The 20428-nt window shown below is 57.5% G+C and overlaps 1 protein-coding gene across 2 annotated transcripts in view; it reads left to right on the top strand.

The window, feature by feature from the left end:
• GNB1L (G protein subunit beta 1 like) overlaps positions 1–20428 on the top strand; it is a 66919-nt gene that overhangs the window by 30341 nt on the left and 16150 nt on the right. For both annotated transcript variants that reach the window (XM_058431198.1, XM_032138173.2), the window contains 4 exons: positions 3103–3250; positions 3743–3868; positions 12004–12166; positions 17630–17728. In XM_058431198.1, the coding sequence (XP_058287181.1) occupies positions 3123–3250; positions 3743–3868; positions 12004–12166; positions 17630–17728 (516 nt within the window). In that variant the 5' untranslated portion in view covers positions 3103–3122. The remainder of the gene's footprint in view (positions 1–3102; positions 3251–3742; positions 3869–12003; positions 12167–17629; positions 17729–20428) is intronic.

The following is a 20428-nucleotide window of genomic DNA, read 5'->3' as shown; positions in this document are numbered from 1 at the left end:
AGCCAAAGTTGTGCTCTGTGGATTAAGTTTCCTGTTCCTTTGCCTCCGGGAGGACAGGGCTGGGGCTGGGCCGGGGCCACCGCAAGGACAGCTGGGCGCACATGGGCCTCGCGCAAGGGCGGCCTTCGCTCCACAGCCTGGGGCCAGGCAAGATAGGGGAACGTGATGATTCTCAATTAGATTAATAAAGAATAATTAGATGTCATAAATCAAGCAATCCTAGGATATTGTCATGGGAAAAATATGTAGCTAGAATTAATTAGTTTTCAAATAAAGCATTTATTTTAATTACTTGAAATGATGGAGCCCTTAATTGCCGATGCATCATTTTGGCCTGTGCGTTTTGGTTGTTGTAACAACGTGACGGGTTTGTTCCCTGCAATTCTGGGGAAACAATAGAGGAGAACTTGATTTCATCACCTGAGAATGAGCCTTCTGTTGGTGAGGTTCTGGAAACTCCCATCAGGCTCCAGGCAGGTGGCATGTGGGGGCCGGGCTTCGGCTGGCACCGCCCAAGGCTGCTGTGCTGTCTGTGTGTGTGCTTCTCTGTGCTGTGTGTGCACATACGTGAGTGCCTGTGCCTGAGTGTCTGAGTCTGCATGTGTGCATGTGTATATAGGTATGAGTGTGTGCCTGTGTGTGTGCATGTGTGTGCACACATGAGTGTGTGAACATGTATGTGTAGGCATGTGTGTCCTATGTGTGGGTTTTGCATGAGTGTGTGTGCACCATTTGCATGTGTGTGCCTGTGTGTATGTTTGTGCATAGCATGTGTCTAATGTGTGTTTATGCCTGGCCTGCACAGGGGAGCCTGTGTAGAGGTGACCTGTCAGGCTCTGCTTCCTGGACTGGAGTCATGGGAGGGACCCTCCATCCTGGACTCGGTGCTTTCCTGCTAGGTGGAGGTGCTTTTGCTGGGTCTGCATTCTTTGGCTTCTCTTGGAGCTGGGCGCTGCCTCCCTGTCCCCCTGGCTAGCTTGCCTTTCTTACCTGGCAGGCATAGCACAAGCAGGCAGTGGCTTCTGAGAACTGTCCTCCAAGCTAGCCCTCTGAGGGCAGCTGTTCCAGCCCCCGGCCCAGCTGCGTCTTCAGGAGCCTTCCCCATCACAGGCTGGAGCAGGGGCCGTGGGTCTTGGGAGCAGTCTGAGGTCCGGTCCCTCTGCCTCCCCTGGAAGCCACTCTCAAGTTTGGGCATGATCAGTTGGCTTTCAGCCAAAGGTGAGAGAGGATGAAACCCCTCTCATCCCCCTCAAAAAAGAAAAGGAAAAATGGGACTTGGCAGTTAGTAAAGGACATCCCAGGGAACTCCACATTGTCTTCGGAACCCCTTGAGAGAGGCAGGGTTTTGGGAGGTAGAATGGCTGCCCGAGGTCTCTCGCCAGGCAGGGTGGACCTGCGCCCTGGAGTCACTGCCCGGCCCCTCCCAGTCCTCCTGCCCTCCCCCATGCCGCCTGTGTGGGCACTGGCTGCTGTCCACCCTCCACTCTGCCGGACACCTTGGCAGGGGCATTTCTCAGGTGTTTTGAACCTTTACCTCAGCTGGGCTGCTGCTGCCTCTCCTGAAGAGAGTAAGGAGAGGGCTGGCGTGTATTCAGAAGGGGAGAGGCAGGGCGTGGCAGTGGCGGTGCGGCTGAAGGGGCACCCTGGACAGCTGCCTCCAGACATCCACAGCACTCCTGCCTCTGAACCTGCACCCCCATCTGCCTCCCACCCAGCCCCTTCTGGAAGAGTCCTTCCCACCTCCCCTGCCCTGGTCCTTTACTGGCCCCAGTCCCTCTGCTGGCTGTGGCTGCCGTGGGCCATCCTCCCTGCCCTGTGTGCAGGCTGCAGATGGCTGGGCTGGGGCCTGCCCCACTGTCCCAGAGCCCAGTGGAAAAGGCCCCCTGTGACAGGCTGCCCCAGCCACCCAGTGGTCTGCTCCTGGCCTTTCCCTCTGAGCCCTTAGACCAGCTCAGGGTCTGCAGGCAGACAGACATGGAGCTGGTCGCTTCTGGCTCCAGGGCCACCCCACAGAGCAGCCAACTGTGGGGCTGAGGTGGAGTGAGAGGCCCTGTGGGTCTGAGTGGTTGGGTGGGCTTGGCAGGGACCCGGGAGGCCTCTCTGGGTGGGTGGTGGCCCAGCAGTCCTCCCCCACAGGCCCAGTGGTCTGGGGAGCAGCTGCTCATCTGTGACCGCAGCTCTCCTAAGGAGCCGCACGGTGACTGTGCCCCAGCCACTCTGCCCTTCAGTGGTGCCACTAGGCCCTAGAGTACTTCAGGCCTCAGCGCCAGGGGCCTGGCGCAGCTCAGTGACTATTCTCTGCCTCAGTTTCCCCAAGAGTAAAAGGAGTGCTGCCGCCTCATAGGGTGGTGATAGTGGTTAGAAATTGTGGCCGGGGCAGGCCTGGGGCCCAGCAGATGCGAGAGGAAGGCTTCTCCTAGCAGCCTCCCGGGACCCTTCCTGCCTCTTTCCCCTGATCCCTGAGCTGGCCATGGACAGAGGTGGCAGCAGGGAGGACAGAAGAAGGGAGACTGGATTTGCCAGCAGGGAGAGAGCGTGGCTCCCAAGAGAGTCACTGGAGTGAGGCCTGGACAGAGGGCGGGACTCAGCCAAGCCCAGTGGCAGGACCGGCAGTCCCGGCACGCAGATGGCCAGAGTGGGAAAGCACCGGTGTGGCCGCTGGGGTCTGGGGAGCCGGAGGGCATAGCCAGTGGTGGACAGGAAGCCCTGGAGGCCAGGGTGGCCGAGGAAGTGTCGGATGCCGCTGTGCCCACTCAGGGATGGCTCAGGTGGGGCCCACGCGGGTGCACCAGTCAGGTGCAGAGGCCAACAGGCACGGTGCGAGGAGGGCTGGCATCCATGAGGCTCCCAGATTCCCCCAGCAGTGGGGGAAGGGTGAGCTCCGTGCTCTCTGCTGCGCTCACCGCCGTGCAGGGAACTGGTGCCTCTGTAGCCACAGGCCATTCATCAGTGTCTGGGGAGCAGGGGCGCCTCTCCCAGGAGGGGCACAGGGCCAGGGACAATGAGCAGGGGCAGCATCTCAAGCACCCCTGTGCCTGAGCAGCCTTCCTAGAGGGTGGGAATAGGGATGCAGTCACTCACACGCCCTCCCTTGGTGCCCAGGTAACTGCATCCTGCCCAGCATGGCGGCCCCCTGCCTGCCGCCACCTCCAGACCCCCAGTTTGTCCTCCGAGGCACCCAGTCACCGGTGCATGCGCTGCACTTCTGCGAAGGAGCCCAGGCTCAGGGGCACCCGCTCCTCTTCTCAGGGTGAGTAGCTGCGGCCCCAGCCCCAGGCCACCCAGGGCCAAGTCAGGAGGTCATGAGCTAGCAAGGAGCCCAGCACTTGTTTGAGGGTGCTGGCCAAGGGGCATGGACTGCTCGTCACCCAGGCTTGCTGAGCTTTCAGCGCCCACCAGCAGACACACTGTCCCTTGGGGGAGGCAGGGACACACACACTCTTTGTTACAGACGCAGAAGCAGGCACGACCACCCAGAGTGCATTACTGTGGCATGGCTCCCCCTACCTCCAGAGAAGCAGATCTGCCTGAGTTACCCCTAGAGGCTCCTGAGGGTCCCCCGGTCCCCTCTCTGGAAGGGAAGCGAGGAGCGATTTTGGCCCTTAGTTCATATTTAGAGCTGTCGGCTTTTCAGCTCTACCAGCCTAGATGCCCGCATCCCACAATGTGGCCTCCAGGCTGGCCCCAGAGCATTCAGCACACCCTTCTGCCCCCAACACCCTGCTCGGCTTGTCTGAAACAGGTCTCAGAGCGGCCTGGTACACGTCTGGAGCCTGCAGACGCGGAGAGCGGTCTCCACCCTGGATGGCCACAGCGGCCAGTGTGTGACCTGGCTGCAGATGCTGCCCCAGGGGCACCAGCTCCTCAGGTGGGTCTCCAAGGTGCAGGAGCCAGGTGTGGCCTTCGGGGTAGTCAGGAACTCTCTGATGGAGGCCCTAGTATCCCCCACTGAGTGGCAGAATGGGGTGGGGGGACCAGAAGGAGCCAGCAGAGGGTCCGCAGCAAGGGCAGGGTGTGCAGGTCCAGCCCCTTGCCGCGAGGAGGCAGGCAGGTCTGCCTCTGCATCTCCACCGTCTCCACTGGACCCTTCATGCTCCAAGCTGGAGCCAGGAGGTGCCATCTGAGGAGGCCAGAGCTCCAGGGCTGGTGACATCTGAGGTGAGCCCAGGCGCAAGTTGGTGGGAGGGCCTTCACAAGGGCACTGGGTCGTGGCTTGGGAAACTGGGCAGGGGTGAGGGCATTTGCTGAGAGGAGGGGAATGGGACGAAGTACAGGCTCAGAGATGCAGGCAGTGGTCCCAAGGAGGGCCTCCCTGCCCACTGCCCATCCTGTCTGAGCCATGTGCCATGAGCATGGCAGGTCACACATGGTGCTGGTGGAGGCCCTGGGAGCTGGGAGTTCTGGCAGCTGAGCCCTGGCCGTGTGTGTCCCTTCACTAGATTATGACAATGCACCTGACTCTTCCCAAGAGGACCCAGCCCTTGATGTTGTGCCACATATGGCTATGTGGCTGGCAAGATGGTGGCTGAGTGGCCAGGGGCGGGGCGCAGGGCTTGGGTGTGTAGTGCCGTTCCACAGCAGTGTGCTTCTGTGTTTCTGAAGTGGGCGTGGTAGTGAGGGCCATTTCCCTACCTGGTCCCCCCTGCAGTGTCTCCTGTGGTTTCTACCCCTGCAGTCTCCTCCCTCAGGGCCCCGAGCTCACGTGTGTGTTCTGTCCCCTGCACAATCACTTGGGGATTACTTATCTAGACCGTACCCCAGCAGGAAGGGTCCACAGAGGTGGCCTGTCCCCATTGGTATTCAGACCCCACTGTTCTAGCCTGTGCTTAGCACAAGGGCAGGTTTCTGGGTGCTCCCATGGTTCACGAGGCCTTAGCCCATCCCGAGACAGTGTGACCCTACCCTCCATGAGTGCTGTGCTGTCTGGCCAGGTGCCTGCTGGGAAGAGTGTAGTGAATGTATGGCGATGGCTGTGTCCCCATTGCAGTCTCAGCCTGTGCCTTCAGCAGAGCTTGTCCTGGCTGGGGGTCCACATTGAGCCCAGGCCCCACCTCAGAGGAGCCTCTGCCTCCATCCCATGGGCCCAGGGCCCAGTCACCACAGCCCCTCTGCAGCTTGGCCCCCTGTGGCCGTGGCACCATCCTCCTGCATGGGTGGCAGAGCCTCATCCTGAGGTTACCCAGCTCACAGGGCCCAGCTCCACACGCTGGTGCAGCTGCTGGGTAAGCAGGAGGTGGTGGAGGAATAAGACGGCCTGGCAGTCCTGGTGGGGGAGATCCCACGTGCTTCGGCCCTGGAGGGCCTGCCTGTGAGTCTGGTGAAGGACAGTGGGGCTGGGTGCTAGGCAGCTGGCAGCAGAGCAGGGAGGGGCAGCCCCCGGGGGTTAGCCCAGGGCTGGGTTCTGACATTGCCCCCACGGTCTTGTGGAGGTGATGGGGCTGGGACACCAGGCCGGAGGTAGGCCAGGAAGCAGCAGGCAGGGGCAGGTGCGTGAGGGCTTCTCTGCTTCCCATGGGGAGTGGGAGGGACAGGGCATGGTGGGACAGGGAAGTCCTGCAGGGGGCTGACAACTAGTCCTCCTTTGGGCCGCCTGGATGCTGGAGCAGCCTATTGTCCTTGATCACAGTGACATCTACCCCTGTGTTGGGATCGCTGCCACCAGCCCAGGAATCCTGAGTACAGGCCTGCTGCTATCCTGGGATTTGCCTTGCGTCATGTTCAGGGAACTCCATGCCATCACCATCACAGCCCAGAACTCCAGAAGGACAGGCCTGTTCTCCTGCTCTGGACTCGGTGCCTGGTTCATGGCACTGTGGAGTCCAGTCCCTGGAGAGTGAGGCCTGTCTGGTCCCCACCAGTCTGCAAAACATGTCTGTGCCAGACTCACGCGGTGCCTACCATCTGGGAGATGGCTGCAGGTGACAGAGGCACCAGAGTTGTCCTAAAGAGCAGAGGCCCTGAGCCTGTGTGCTTGCAGAGCCCCGTGTGGTCATGCCTGCATCCTGGCCAAGCCAACCCAGATCCCCCACCACTGGTGCAGGGGGCCTCAGAGTGGGTTTGGTCTTTGATTGTCAGAGTAGACTTCATTTCTAGAACCCCACCAGGCCATGTGCATCAGGAGCTGCTGTTTGTAAGTGTCCTCCTGAGCTTTCAGCCACAATGTAGCCCTTGGTGGTCCCTTGCGTAGGTGCCTTGTGGTATCAGGCTGTCCTGCAGACAGGAGCTGTGCCAGGCCTGGTGAGCAGTCTGGGAGCTGGCGTTTGAGGGCACCTCTGCTTCCCGCTGGGATGGTGCTATAGTGCCCGCTTCCCAGGCAGAGCCAGCCACGGGTCAGGGGGTCTGTGGACGGAGACTGCAGGTGTGGAGTGCCAGGTGCGTTTGCACTGTACTAGAGCCTGTGGGCCACCACCCAGCCTGCGCTCAGCTGTGTTTGGAAGCCAAGTCTCTCCAAGTGGCCCTTGAAGGAAGTGATGGCTTTCATGTTGATGGGAGGTGGGAAGACGCCCTCAGCCTCCCGCATGCCAAGGACGCACCTGTGCCCTCAACAGCCACCTCGGCAGGGTGTTTTTTAATCTTTTTTCTTGTGAAGTATAATGTACTCACAGAAGAGTGCAAGACAAGTGCTCAGAGCATTGTATTACGGCTGAGTGAGCACCTGAGCAACCACCTTCCAGTCAAGAAGTAGAGCGCAGGGCCCCCGAGCCTCTGAACCTCCAAGCTGCTGCCATCTGCTCTCCCTGGAGATAGCCCCTCATGCCCCAGGAGGTAGCCCCTCACGCCTCATTTTTGCTTTATTTATGAATATATGTCTCTGAAAAGCATAGACTATTTTGTCTGCTTTTTTCTTTGAAAGCGTGGAGACATAAGAAACAGCATGTGTGTGTGACTTCTCTCACTCAGCTTTATCTCCGTGAGCTCCGTGTGTTGCATGTAGCTGCAGTCAGCTGTCACTGTTTTCTTTTTCTTACTTTTTTTTTTCTTTTTTTGAGACGAAGTCTTGCTCTGCTGCCAGGCTGGATGCAGTGGCACGATCTCGGCTCACTGCAACCTCCGACTCCCTGGTTCAAGTGATTCTCCTGCCTCAGCCTCCCGAGTAGCTGGGATTAGAGGCACGCGCCATTACGCCCAGCCAATTTTTGTATTTTTAGTAGAGATGGGGTTTCACCATGTTGGCCAGGATGGTCTCGGTCTCCTGACTTCATAATCTGCCCACCTTGGCCTCCCAAAGTGCTGGGATTACAGGCATGAGCCACTGTGCCTGGCCCCTAATAGTGTCTTTAATGAACAAAGGTTACTCATTTTAATGGAGTCAATTGAAGTCTGCCAGGCTTTCCCCTTATGGAGAGTGCCGTTGTGTCTTGCCGGGAGTTCCCGCACTGAGGTCCGAGAGACCTCTCTCCATGTCTCCCAGGAGCTTTTCTGTTGTCCCTTGTAGATCCATGGTTCAGCTGGAATTCACTACAGTGTGCAGTGAAGGCCCTGTGTTTCCATGTGGGTACCCAGCGGTCCTGCCTTCCCCCACCTCAGTGCCCCTTAGATGGGGCAGGAAGGGGGTACGAGGCAGTCAAAGAAGCAGGGTTGGGGGAGTGGTGTGGCAGCGGCAGCCTGGGAGGCCAGGAGGTTGGTGAGGGCAGGCGGCGGGCTCGCTTGTTGGGCACGTCAGTGAACATCTCCAGGAGAACAGAGGCCAGGGTTGTCCCTGCCCAGAGAGGAGAGTTACAAACATGGGAAGAGGGAAGGTGAGAAAGAACCTGTGTGTTGTGTGTGTGAGGTTTGTGTATGTAAGTTGTATGTGTGTGAGCTGCCTGTGTGGTGTGTATGTATGTGAGGTGTGTATGAGGTGTGTGGTGTGTGTGATTGTGTGTTGTGTGCATGTGTGTGAGGCATGTGTGTGTTCCCTCGCCCGTGTGCGGAGGGGCCTGGTGGCTGGGGCACACTCTGGCAGTGAGCAGGTGGACACCCAGGTCCTGGCTTCTAAATGCCTGTGTGTCCTAAGCCGAGTGAGGGTTCCCCAGAAAATGACAGATTCTAGGTCTGGACATCTCACAGATGGCCACATGTCAGAGGATTCTGAGCCAGCCTGCAGGGACTCCCATTAGCCTGGGCCAATTTGAGCACTAAAATAAATGATCAGAATTAGGGCTGATGAGCCTTTGAATACTGTGGGTCCTGACCAGGCGATCAGGGTTGACACCCCTGATGGTGGGCAGGTCACATCGTGTGCCTCGAAGCGTGACGACTGAGGAGAGGCAGCATCATCTGGTGTCCCCTGAGGAATATGGGCCTGGGCCTCGTCCCCAGGGAAGGAAGGAGTGCAAGGACATGAGAGAGAGGCAGAGACAGGGAGAGAGAAGGGTCCATGCAGGGGGCAGAGGCAGCCGGGGCCCATAGCAATGCAATGTGTGCCCCGCGAGGCCCCACACAGGCCACAATGCCCCAGGATGGCTGCAGGCTGTTGGGGCTCACCCTTGGTCAGGATGCAGTGGTGACAAGGCGGGGTTCTTGGTGAGAGGCTCACCTGTGTGCACAGGGCTGGGAGGGGCCGGGAGAAGCAGGCCACTGCAGCAGGAGGCATAGGGGGTCTTCGTGCTGTTCTCACAACTGTCCTGTGAGTTCAAAACTGATTCAAAACAAAAAGTTAAGCTGGGCACAGTGGCTCACTCCTGTAATCCCAGCACTTAGGGAGGCTGAGGTGAGCTTGGGCCCAGAGTTCGAGACCAACCTGGGAAACAGTGAAATCTCGTCTCTACAAAAAATACAAAAATTAGCTGGGTGTGGTGGCACACGCTGGTAGTCCCAGCTACTTGGGAGGCTGAAGTGGGAGGATCATCTGAGGGAGGAGTTTGAGGCTGCAGTGAGCTATGATCACCCCACTGCACTCCACCCTGGGCAACAGATCAAGATATTGTCTCAAAGAAAAAAAATGTTAAAGTTCCTAGAAAAACAAGTCAGTCCTCCGCTCCCTGCAGGGCTTACATGGGTGCCCTCCATGTGAGCGTGGTGTGCAGCCACATCTCCCCTCCCTTGGCCCTGGCCCCTCCTCATGCTGAGGACACCCCCATCTCGGCCTCCCTGCAGTGTCACATTGAGCCTTGCTGCCTAGCAGAGCCACGGGGGCTGTGCCAGTCTTTGTGCTCCAAATGTCCAGGTACATTTTGACATCAGTTTGGCAGGTTCTCCAAAACCCCAATGGAGATTTGGACAGGGACTGAGTTGCCCAGATCGGCCTTTGTGGTGCTGAATTCTCTGTGGTGTGGACACCACAACCACAACCGCAACTGCACACCGCACGGCCCTCCTGGCGGAGCATGGGTGCATGATAATAACTGGCACCCAGACTTTGTTTCAATTTCTTCTGTTTGTCCGCCAATGACATTTCTGCTCCAGGATCCTCTGAGCTGTCACGTCTCCTTAGTCCCTTCTGATGTGTGATCAGTTATTTTCGTGACCTCAACATTTTGGTCTTTTTTTTTTTTTTTTGAGGCAGTCTCTTGCTTTGTCACCAAGGCTGGAGTGCAGTGGTGTGATCACAGCTCACAGCAGCCTCAATCTCCCAGGCTCAAGCAATTCTCCTACCTCAGCCCCCTGAGTAGCTGGAACTGCAGGTGCACGCCAACAAGCTTGACTAATTTAAAAAAATGTTTTGTAGAGATGGAGTCTCACTATGTCACCCAGACTGGTCTTGAACTCCTGGGCTCAAGCAATCCTCCCACCTCCACCTTCCAGGTGTGAGCCACTGCACCTAGCTGACACTTTTGAAGAGTTACTGCCCAGATGTTTTGTAGAATGCCCCTCAGGTTGGGTTTGTCTGATATTTTCTCAGGTTAAGACTGGGTTGATGGGTTTTGGGAAGAAACCCACAGAAGTGAGGTTTCTCATCCTATCATCCCGGAGTCCATGCTGAACACATGGGTCCCCGATGTCCCATGGCTTGGGGAGGACAACCCTGGTCACTGGGGCAGGAAGTGTCTGCCCGACTCCACTGTCAAGGTACAGCTTTTGCTTACTAGCTGCAGTCCACATGCAAAGGAAAAAGGAAGCTTCACCTCCTGAGGGGAGGAGAGCCAAGGATATGTGGCCCTGTGTTAAAACCACTGCAGTAATTACTAACATCTGGGGAGTGTAGTCACAGCTACTCAGGAGGCTGAGATGGGAGGATCGTTTAAGCCAAGGAGTTTGAGACCAGCCTGGGCAACATGTTGAGACCCTTACCCTTTTGCTGCTGATTTTAGCATCCATCTGTGGACTCTGCCTGCACCTGTTATTACTGGGGTATTCTCGTTTCCCTCATCCCTCCCAGCCATGGCAGATTTCTACTTTAATTGGAATATAGGAAGCTGGAAGGAAGGTTTATTCCTTCTTTCTGATACATAATAAACATTCACTCATGAGGATGGGCTCATGCAGATTTACTTCTTTCTTTGGGCTAAAATCTAATACCACCATGATTTATTTGATTTCTCAGATTGTTCCAGCTTCAGAGCCCGTGTCCTTCTGACATCCCCGAACCTTTTTTGTTTTTATTTTTTGAGACAGGGTCTCCTGGAGCGCAGTCACTCGATCATGGCTCACTGCAGCTTCCACCTCCTAGGCTCGAGCCATCCTCCCGCCTAAGCCTCCTGAGTAGCTGGGACTACAGGCATGCACCACCATGCCTGGCCAATTTTTGTGTATTTTGTAGAAACAGGGGTCTCACTATTTTGCCCAGGCTGATCTGGAAGTCCTGGGCTCAAGCAATCCTCCTGCCTTGGCCTCCCAAAGTGCTGGGATTATAGGTGTGAGCCACCGCACCCAGTCTTTATTTTTATTTATTTATTGAGACAGAGTCTTGCTTTGTCACCCAGGCTGGAGTGCAATGGTGCTATCTCAGCTCACCACAACCTCCGCCTCCCGGGTTCAAACAGTTCTCATGCCTCAGCCTCCTGCTGGGATTACAGGCGAGCGCCACCACACCCAGCTGATTTTTTTGTGTTTTTAGTAGAGATGGGGTTTCACCATATTGCCCAGGCTGGTCTTGAACTCCTGACCTCTCAGGTTATCCGCCTGCCTCGACCTCCCACAGTGCTGAGTACAGGCGTTGAGCCACTGCACCCAGCCTTATTTTATTTTTGAATCATTTCTCACTGCCTGGCACTACAGGATGCTTGAGAGTCATCTTGGTTTTCCTCCACTCCACCCTAGACTCAGCCATTTCTCCAGAGCCCTGGTTCCTGTTTTTGGAGAACAGGATAAGAAACCAAGACCTGGGGTTAGGTGTGGTCATTGCTTCTAGGTGTTCTCAGTGGACAGCACTGGGAGACGCCTGGGTGCCCACTGACCTGTGCTTACACACCCGTCTGTACTCATTTCTGTGTGCATCTGCCCAAACACTTGTTGCTCGTATTGACTTTACAATTCTAATTCGACTCCGCCGGCCCATGTCTCCCGTGTGCCTCTTTGTCACATCTCCCTGTGGTGAGACCCTGTGGTGAGAGGATTCAGAACTGTAACTTGCACCCCTCTGAGAAACTAATTCACCCACTGGAACAGTTTCTGCACAGTTATTTTTGTCTTTAACCTCATAAGCATCTAGTCATGAGCACTACCCCAAAACACCTCAGGTTGGCTCCCCTCTGTTCTCCCCTCGTCAACAGTCTGCAGTCCTTCCTGGGGTCCTGGCACCCTGGGTGTTTGCTGGTTGTAGGGTGCACACAGTGAAGTTTGCTCTCTGTGCTGTGCAGCACTGCAGGGTTGGTGTCCCCCACCCCAGGGCCACGCTGGGCAGCCGTCAGTCCACAGCCTTGGTCCACTGCATGTCCTGGCCTCGGGCACTTTGGTGCTGGCTCATGTGTCAATGCCAGAGCGGTGAGGCCCTTCCTCAGCTGAGGCTCCCAACCTGCGATGATCCAAGCTCATGGCACCTGCTCTCTGGAAACGTGGCCTTGCCTTCCTTCTGCCGCAGGGGCCACAGGAGCTGACACTTGTCAAGGGGAGTCTCAGGCCTGTCTCCTCTTTGTCTGGCAGTCAGGGCCGGGACCTGAAGCTGTGCCTGTGGGACCTGGCGGAGGGCAGGAACACTGTCGTGGACTCCGTGTGCTTGGAGAGTGTGGGCTTCTGCCGGAGCAGCATCCTGGCCGGGGGCCAGCCACGCTGGACGCTTGCCGTGCCAGGGAAGGGCAGCGACGAGGTGAGAGCCAGCCCGCCTGAGGCCCCATGTTCTCCAAACAGCTGTGCTCATCCTCTGCACTTGGTTAGGAGGCACCTGCACCCACCCACAGGACTCCATGGAGCCACCCACCCGACGGCAGCTCCAGCAGCCAGGGCTGATGCACAGCCGGCTAGGCCTAGGCCTGTCCCCTTGGGGTGGCCTCGATGATGAGCCATCCTCCTAGGGCAGTGGGAGAATCAGGAGGCGTTGGGGGAGGGGCCGGTGTTTTGGAGGCCTGGGCATCCAGCATGGTTCTGCACATGGAGGACAGCGGCGTGGGATGGCCAAGCATGGAGGCCGAGGCCGGCAGGAACGGCAGGGGAGAGACTGCTCGGGCCCTGAGGACCTTAGACCCAAGTGGGAGGAACGCTCTGGGGTAGCTGGCAGGATGCAGTGGGAGAGAGAGACCAAGGCCCTGGTGAAGTTGGAGGCCTGGGGAGGGCTGAGCCAGGGCAGCAGTGAGGGTGGTATCTCAGGGCACAGAACCAGGGCTGGGATGGGTGGGTGCAGGCACAAGGTGGTGATCACAGTCCCCAGGGGAAAGGTGAGCTAGGGAACACCCAGGGGGCTGGGGGGATCACCAAGCAGAGAGGTCACTGTTAGGTGGAGCTTAGGCCAGAATGACCAGAGGTGTTGGTAACACAGGACTGGCCCAGCTGGACAGTGGTATCCACACCCCCAGTGGCACAGGAGGCAGGGTCTGCCAAGGGACGGGTGCCCAAGATGTGCGGGGAGGGTGTCATAGTGGAGGAGGGTGTGGCTGGAGGCTCAGCTCTTGGGGGAGCTGAAGGGAAATCACAGAAGAGCCCGTGAGTGGCGACTGTCCCACCGGGTGAGTGGGGCATGGTGGCCCAAGGGCGGGGCATGGGGAGGACATGCCATGGAGTAGGGGGCGCACACGTGGGGGCTACTGTTTATGCCCACTGCCGAGTCCTCCCCATTCGCTGTGCCCGGGCAGTCTTTGGGGCTGGTACTGGGCAGGACGGCCCCCACGCACAGCTGGGCTTGGCCTCTGCCCAAGGAGAGTCATTCTGTCTTCAGGCAGATCCAGTACAGAAATAATGAGATAGGAACAGGCATTTATTTGTTCATTGCATTTAAATAACCAATTAGGAGCTACATACACTTTTCTTGCCAATCTGCCAAAAACCTGTTACAAGTTGTATTTATGTGAGAAAGAGGGGCGTGCTTCCTCCCCTGGGACCCAAGGTCTACAGACCCACAGGAATGCCGCGGGAGTTTGAGTCAGCTCTTCCCTTGGCCTGCTGTCCTCCATGCGCTGGTCTCAGGCCGCCAGCCAGCACTCGGTCAGCCTGTGCTGCCCCCGGCCACACGTCCGCTGTGCTCAAGGCTGTCTAACCCTCCTCCTGGCTTTTGGCTCTCCCCGTGGGGCAGCATTTGTCTTTTCCTGGGGCAGCCTGTCTGGGGACCTCGCACATCCTGGGAAAACAGTTGCTTTCCACATTCCCACCTGGAATCTGTCAGACTGGGTGGGAGAAAGCCTCGCTGGCCTGCACCCAGACAACGCCCAGGGAGCCGCACTCCCACCCCACTCGGCCGGCTGGGTGGCCACACTTGCCCAAACCTAACATTTTTCCTTCTGGAAACAACAGTTGCAGTCAGGTGCCAGGCGGAAAGCTCATGGGTGTCTGTAGGAGGCTCCAAGTACAGGCGCAGGCAGGGGCGGCCCCGGGCTGAGGACCCAGGCCAGGTGGACGTGGTGTGTACCTCTGGTGCTCAGGCCCAGGGCTCACCACTCCCCTGCACCCAGGATGTGGTTCAAGGTGCCGCCACCCCTGCTCCCTCCTGCAGCCTCCAGAGTGGGGCATCAGGGCTGCCCTGGGTTCTGCCCTCACCGCGCCCCTCCTCCCCCCATCTTTTGCCCCTGCCCTCACTGGCCTGCTCAAGTCCTTTGCCCTTGATGTCCCCTCATTGTCCCCAGAGGGGTCTTTTTGAGCCCAAATTGAGACAGGCCCTCCCTGGTTGGGGACTGTGTGTGGCCGTGTAGGCTGTGTAGCCAGTGCCTGCCTCCTCCGCGCCCTCCCCACCCCACAGAGGCACAGGTGTGCTCAGGGCAGCTCCTCCCCGCCCCTGGCTCAAGTCTTCTACCTCCCCACCCCATTAACTGCTGGAACTAGCCCATCCTTCTAATATAGCGACAAGAGGAACAGATCTTATTTTAAGAAATCTGGCACAGAGGAGTGCAAAAAGTAGGAAATCATAGTCCCAGCTACTGAGGAGGCCGAAGTAGGAGGAACCCAGGAGTTCGAGACCAGCCTGGGCAACACAGTGAGACTCTATCTCTGCAAAAAGTTAGCTGGGCCTGGTGGCTGCACACCTGTAGTCCCAGTTACTGGGGAGGCTGAGGTGGGAGGGTTACTTGAGCTCAGGAGTTCAAGGCTGCAGTGAGCTGTGATGGCACCAGCCTGGGTGACAGAGTGAGACTCTGACTTTAAAACAAAACAAAACTTCTCAATTTAATATGGGGAAAACAGGTCGTGAAACGGGAAAAGTTCTCTTATCCCCTCCCAGGGCGTGCAATGGAGGCGTGTTTCGCTTCCTCGGTGCCCCACTGCTCAGACCTCTAGGGGAGCATACAGACAGGCAGGCTGTGAGGCTCCGACCCCATGGCAGTGTCTAGGGGTGAATGTTTACAGCTGAAGCCCCAATGGGTGTGTGTTACAGGGTGCTCTTTTAGTTTAGCTGTCCACAGGTGGCTTGTATTAGTCAGCTCAATTAGACCCTTGCCTTATTGCAAGGACAGAGGGCTTTCAGTATCCTAGGGTTCTTGCCTTGGTGTACCGGAAGAATTGGATCACACGTGGGCTTGGAGAATGAGGGCAAGGTTTTATTGAGTGGAAGTAGCTCTCAGCAGATGAGGGAGCCAGAAGGGAGATGGTTTTCCCCTGGAGTCAGGCCACTGGGTGGCCTGGGCTCTCCTCCAACTGCCCGGCCAGATTCCACCTCATTCCGCTGGTCGATGGCCTGCCAGCATGCCAGCCTCTGTCGGTGTGCTCTTCCGCCGCCGTGCTCCCCTCAACGTCCTCTCAACGTCTAGCCGCTTGTGTCTCTGCTTGCTAAGGTCTTGGGGGTTTTTATAGGCACAGAATGGGGGCGTGGTGAGCCAGGGTGGTCTTGGGAAATGCAGCATTTGGGTGCAAAGGCAGGAGTGCCTGTCCTCACCTAGGTCTGTAGGCACAGGCCCGGGGGTGGAGCCCTTGCCAGGGGACTTCCCTTCCCAGCACTTCCCTGCCCCTCTCCCGTATCATTTGGAAATGTGGGGAGTGAGCCACACAGTGTGGTCTACACCCTCCCAGACCCTCCCCACAGCCTGACAGTGGCTCTCACAGACCCTTCCTGAAAACAGCAAAGGGACAATGGTGGCAACACCCAATGACACCTTGCCGCTGCTCCCTTAGCTGGGATCACGGAGGTGGCACATGGGTCATAACTCTGGTCCCTGCAGGCCGCCCTGGTGCCTCTAGCTCTTCACTCAGTGGCCATGCTGATCCTAAGAGGAGAAACCCTGTCCTGGCGTTGCTGTTACTTGCAGAAGACAAAGAACGGCTAAGCCCGCCCCAGCTTCTCCTGGGTTCGCCACGTTCTTCTGTGCCAGGCTCAGTGGCACCTCGTCTTGGTTTTCGGATGTCAATGTTCCTGTATTTCCATGTTGCTAGAGCTTCTCCTTGAGCGATTTTTCCGCAAGGAATCCTTGGTGTCCACGGAGACCTCTGTTTTACCCTCTTGCTTACCATTTTGGCCAGCTTTGGAGTTCAGGCTTGACAACCTTCCCCAGAGCTCGCAGGCCTGGTCTCACCGTCACTGAGCCTCTTGGTTCCTGACTGTAATCACCTCTCCCATTACTGAGTTCTTTTTTGCCCTCTTCATTATGTTGCTCTGTTTGTTCCCCGGGGGCCTCTTTCGTCAGATGGTTGGCTCCCCCTGAGGCCCCTAGTTTCTGGGCTTGATGGGCAGGAGCCTCTGTTTGTGTGTGCAGGTGTGTACATGTTACCCATGCATGTGTGTGTGCATGCATTTGTGTGGGGCCTAGATCTGTGAGCCATCCCTGGTGCTGAGTGGGGCTGAAGCCCTGTGTTGGAGGCTGAGCTCCTGGTGCTGAGTGGAGCAGAAGCCCTGCTGGCAGAGGCTGAGCTGCTGTGGCAGCCCCTGGCAAGAGCAGCCTGCCCAGGAAGCACCATGGCCCTGGTCCGCGTACTGGAGGTGGGCATCTCAGCAGGACTCTGTAGCTGGAAGGGACCGGGCTGTGGGCCTGGCTCTCTGCCCTGCCCGGAGGTGACCTCAGCACACCCCCAGCATGCCTGTGGCAGATCTGGGATTCAGACTTGGGGTCCCAGGCCTGTTCTGTGTGGGCTAGTGAGGGAAGCAAGCTTCTCACCCACACAGGCACAGGCCCCTAAGACATGATCCCTCTGCCTGGCTCAGGAGAATAGAGGGGACAGAGACCACTGGACCAACTGGTATGAGTTCTGCCTACTCAGAGCCCCTAGCCCCGGGGGTTCGGACTCCTTGTGTGTAAACTGGGTGATGCCCCATGTATGCCAGGCTCTGTCCAAGGTGGCTGTGCGTTGATGTTATTGCCGTGTTATCGGTAGCTCATTCCAAGTGGTTCCTATGTAAAACGGGCACCAGGATGGAGAAGCAGACAGAGGAGAGAGAATCAGCGGGCTCTGTCAGGGGCCGGTGAGCTGCTCTCGCTCATACCTGGGAAAGTTCAGGGCTGGCTGAGCCTCCCCAGTTCCCAGAGCGAGGGCAGAGGGTGCAGGCGGACCTGGATTCGAGCAGAACCACCTGGCAGTCTGCTGCTTGTGGCCTCGGCCATCCCCTGACCTGGCTGTTCAGGAGATGTGTGACCAGCGAGCCTATACCCCACAAGCCGGCACGGCACATCTCCCAGCCCAGGTGTAGGAGGGCCCTGGCCTGTGTTCAGGGGACCTGGAATGCAGCCTCGATGCACAGGGCACATCGGGGTGCTAGGGGAGCCAGATTTCCCGGCTGCCCTCAGAGGACGCACATCACATTCATTTCTCAAGTGGGTGGCAAATCCCTAGGTGCTCCTGGGCGAGTCTTAGAACCATGGCTATGCCTGAGATCACTCACAGTGGTTCGTATGTAAAGCCTGCACCAGGAAGGAGAGAGAATTGGCGGACTCTGTCAGGGGCCAGTGAACCAGCCTCCTGCTCAGCCTGTACGGTAACGTGGGGAAAGGACAGGGCAGCTGCCAGGCAGTGACCTGGGAACAGTGCGAGTGTTTTGCAAGGGCCCATGCAGCCTAATTAGGAGCCTGGGCTCCCAGGTGCCCATGGGGAGGGGAGCAGACAGAAACTCACAGCAGCCCTGGCTAATCGCCTTAAGAGTCTCTTGTTTGTATAGCGCAGACTCGACTTGGCGACGGCCCAAATCAACTTGTTTTCTTACTGTCAGGTTCAGATTCTGGAGATGCCATCCAAGACGTCAGTGTGCGCCCTGAAGCCGAAGGCAGATGCCAAGCTGGGCATGCCCATGTGCCTGCGGCTGTGGCAGGTAAGGCCCCGCGTGCACCAGCCACGCCCTGCCGGCCACGCCCACGGCCATGAGTCATGCTCCATTCAGGATCTGATTTATCGTCAAGCCACTCAGGCAACACCCCACCCCCCCACCGTAGGGAACCTGTGCAGCTGCCTCAGTGTCCCCACGGCCCTCTGCTTCCCGCTGCTGCAAGGGGCCTCCTGTCAGCGCCCCAGGAGAGACCTGGCTTCAGTCAGCAGCAGTGGCAGCAGGTCCTCATCCTTTGCAGGCTCTGGTGGGCTCACCCCGCAGCTCGTGGTGCCCTCCAGTGAGCGGTGAGGAGGGGACAGTGGGGTCTGCCAGCGCCTCAGTACTTGGGCCCTGCTTAGGGCAGGATGGGCCATGCTGACTAACTGCAGCAAGCCTGCACGGCCCACGCTTTGCTTGGGATTAATTTTTGTTACTTCTTTGCCTCTTAGAGGCAGGAGTGGACTTAACACAATGACATTCCCTGAGGCCACATTTGGAATTTCTGATCCATGAACATTTCCTTCCTTCTCAACTGTTCTTTGTGGTTAGACAGGGTTGGAAGGCATCAGCCGGGGCCCAGGTCGGGGTTGCTGGGAGGGACTCTTCTGGGCCAGCTGCCTCCATGCAGCACAGCTTCCTCGAGGCCAGCCTCCTCCCTCATCACCCTCCAAGCCAGTACTGGCTCAAGGTGTAGCTGCCCTCCTCTGGGCCGCTCATGTCCAGGGCTGCAGAGCAAGTGGTCCCGTGCATTCACTTGCAAAGAGCCCCTCAGCCCTGAGCTGCCTCGGAAGCCCATGGTAAGGGGTCACCAGCAGCACCCTTCCCAGGGCCCTAAGTCATGCCAGGCACCCTCCTTTTCTATTTTATTTATTTATTTATTTATTTTTGTGACGGAGTCTCACTCTGTCGCCCAGGCTGGAGTGCAGTGGCGTGATCTCTGCTCACTGCAAGCTCCGCTTCCTGGGTTCACGCCATTCTCCTGCCTCAGCCTCCCGAGTAGCTGAGACTGCAGGCACACGCCACCACGCCCGGCTAATTTTTTGTATTTTTAGTAGAGACGGGGTTTCACTGTGTCAGCCAGGATGGTCTCGATCTCCTGAACTCGTGATCCGCCTGCCTCAGCCTCCCAAAGTGCTGGGATTACAGGCGTGAGCCACCGCGCCCGGCCCAGGCACCCTCCTTTTCTGTTCAGCTCTGAGAACTGCCCTGGGCCGGGCCTTTACCAGGAGGTGACTCTGGCTCACTGCCTCTTTGACCTCCTTACAAGAGCGAGACTGGACGGGCCTGTGCAGTTTGTGGGCATCTGCGTGCCCTGCAAGGCCCACCAGGATGGGCACCCCCAGAGGCCCTGCCCCCAGCTTTTCTCTCTACGTGACCAGAAAGTGGGCACCCCTTACTGCAGTCAGCTTCCCCCTGTGGTTTCTTGACTGAGAAGGTTCATTTGGAATTTGGGGTCTCCTGTGGGCTGATCCTGTGCTGCTGCTTCTGTGGCTGTGGCCTTTTGGGGAGAAGCCCTCACAGGAGGCAGGGTGGCTTCCGGGAGGCTCACCTGAGATGATGAAACTCGACGCCAGCAGGTTCACAGCCGGGCCACAGGGACTGCAGCGGAGCCTGGGTCATTGGCCTCCATGTGCCCAGACAAGGCTCCTCCAAGGGCTTGACAGGGGTTCCGCTGGGAGGAAAAACGCCCCCCAAGGCTGCAACCCCGCAGGCAGTGGGCAGGGCATCCAGGTCCTGGGGAAGGGTGTCCTAGTCTGCACGGTTCCTGTTCCACCCCTTGGGAAACGTGGGTCATTGCACAATCATGTAAAATTCCAACAGAAAAATGCATAGAAAGGGATGTACAAACTTGTTAAGGTAATTAATGTAGTTGACAGAGGACAAATCGTGTTTCTGTTGGTGATGGAGATCCAGCGTGTAGCATTCCGCTAAGAAAAGCTGACGTTAACTGCACATGTTCCCTTTTCCATCCCCGAGCCTGAGGGTCGGGTTATAATCTGTCAATCCAATTGTGGCACAGTGTCTTGAATTGCTTTTTTTTTTTTTTTTTTTTTTCTGAAACACCGAGTGTTTTCTTTTTTGGGGGGCAATCACATTTTTATTTTTTATTTATTTAAAAATTTTTTTAAATTTTTAATTTTTAGTATATTCTTATTTTGCTCCTCTAAGCAGCTGACCTGCAACATAAGAATAATTGTTATTAATATATAAAAGGTCAGGACCTACGTCAAGCCTGAGGCAGTCACTGGCACAGCCCTCAGGGCAGGGGCCCCACCAGCCAGCCCTGCCCTGCTTCTTGGGGTATGGTGCGTGGAGGGCTTCCCATAGCCCCCGACCTGCTGTGTCCCTCTGGGGCTGCCAGTCAATGGGAGGGGTGCAGAATGAGGCCTGGCCTCCAGGTCTCATCTGCGGGCAGGGAGTGGGCGGAGAAGAACGGGTCCAGGAGACTTCAGATCCTCTCCCCTGCAGAGGTCAGGCAGCATCAAGGCTGTGGGCACCGAAGTGCTCCAGCCACAAGAGGACTGCCTGGCCTGTGGTGTCTGTCACTGGGGGGCTGCAGGGACCAGGGGCAAAGCAGGGGCTGGCAACCACAGGGCAAGCCCTCCAGGCCAGGTTGGCTTCTGCTCCGGCCACCCTGTGGCACCACAACAGGCGGGTCAGTCACACACACTGTCCCTGCGTTGGCCATGGCATCTGAACTCAGAG

This window comes from Hylobates moloch, unplaced genomic scaffold (assembly GCF_009828535.3).
Source record: "Hylobates moloch isolate HMO894 unplaced genomic scaffold, HMol_V3 SCAFFOLD_19, whole genome shotgun sequence".
NCBI classification, from domain to species: Eukaryota; Metazoa; Chordata; class Mammalia; order Primates; family Hylobatidae; genus Hylobates; species Hylobates moloch.
This window is presented reverse-complemented; position numbering and strand designations above follow the sequence as displayed.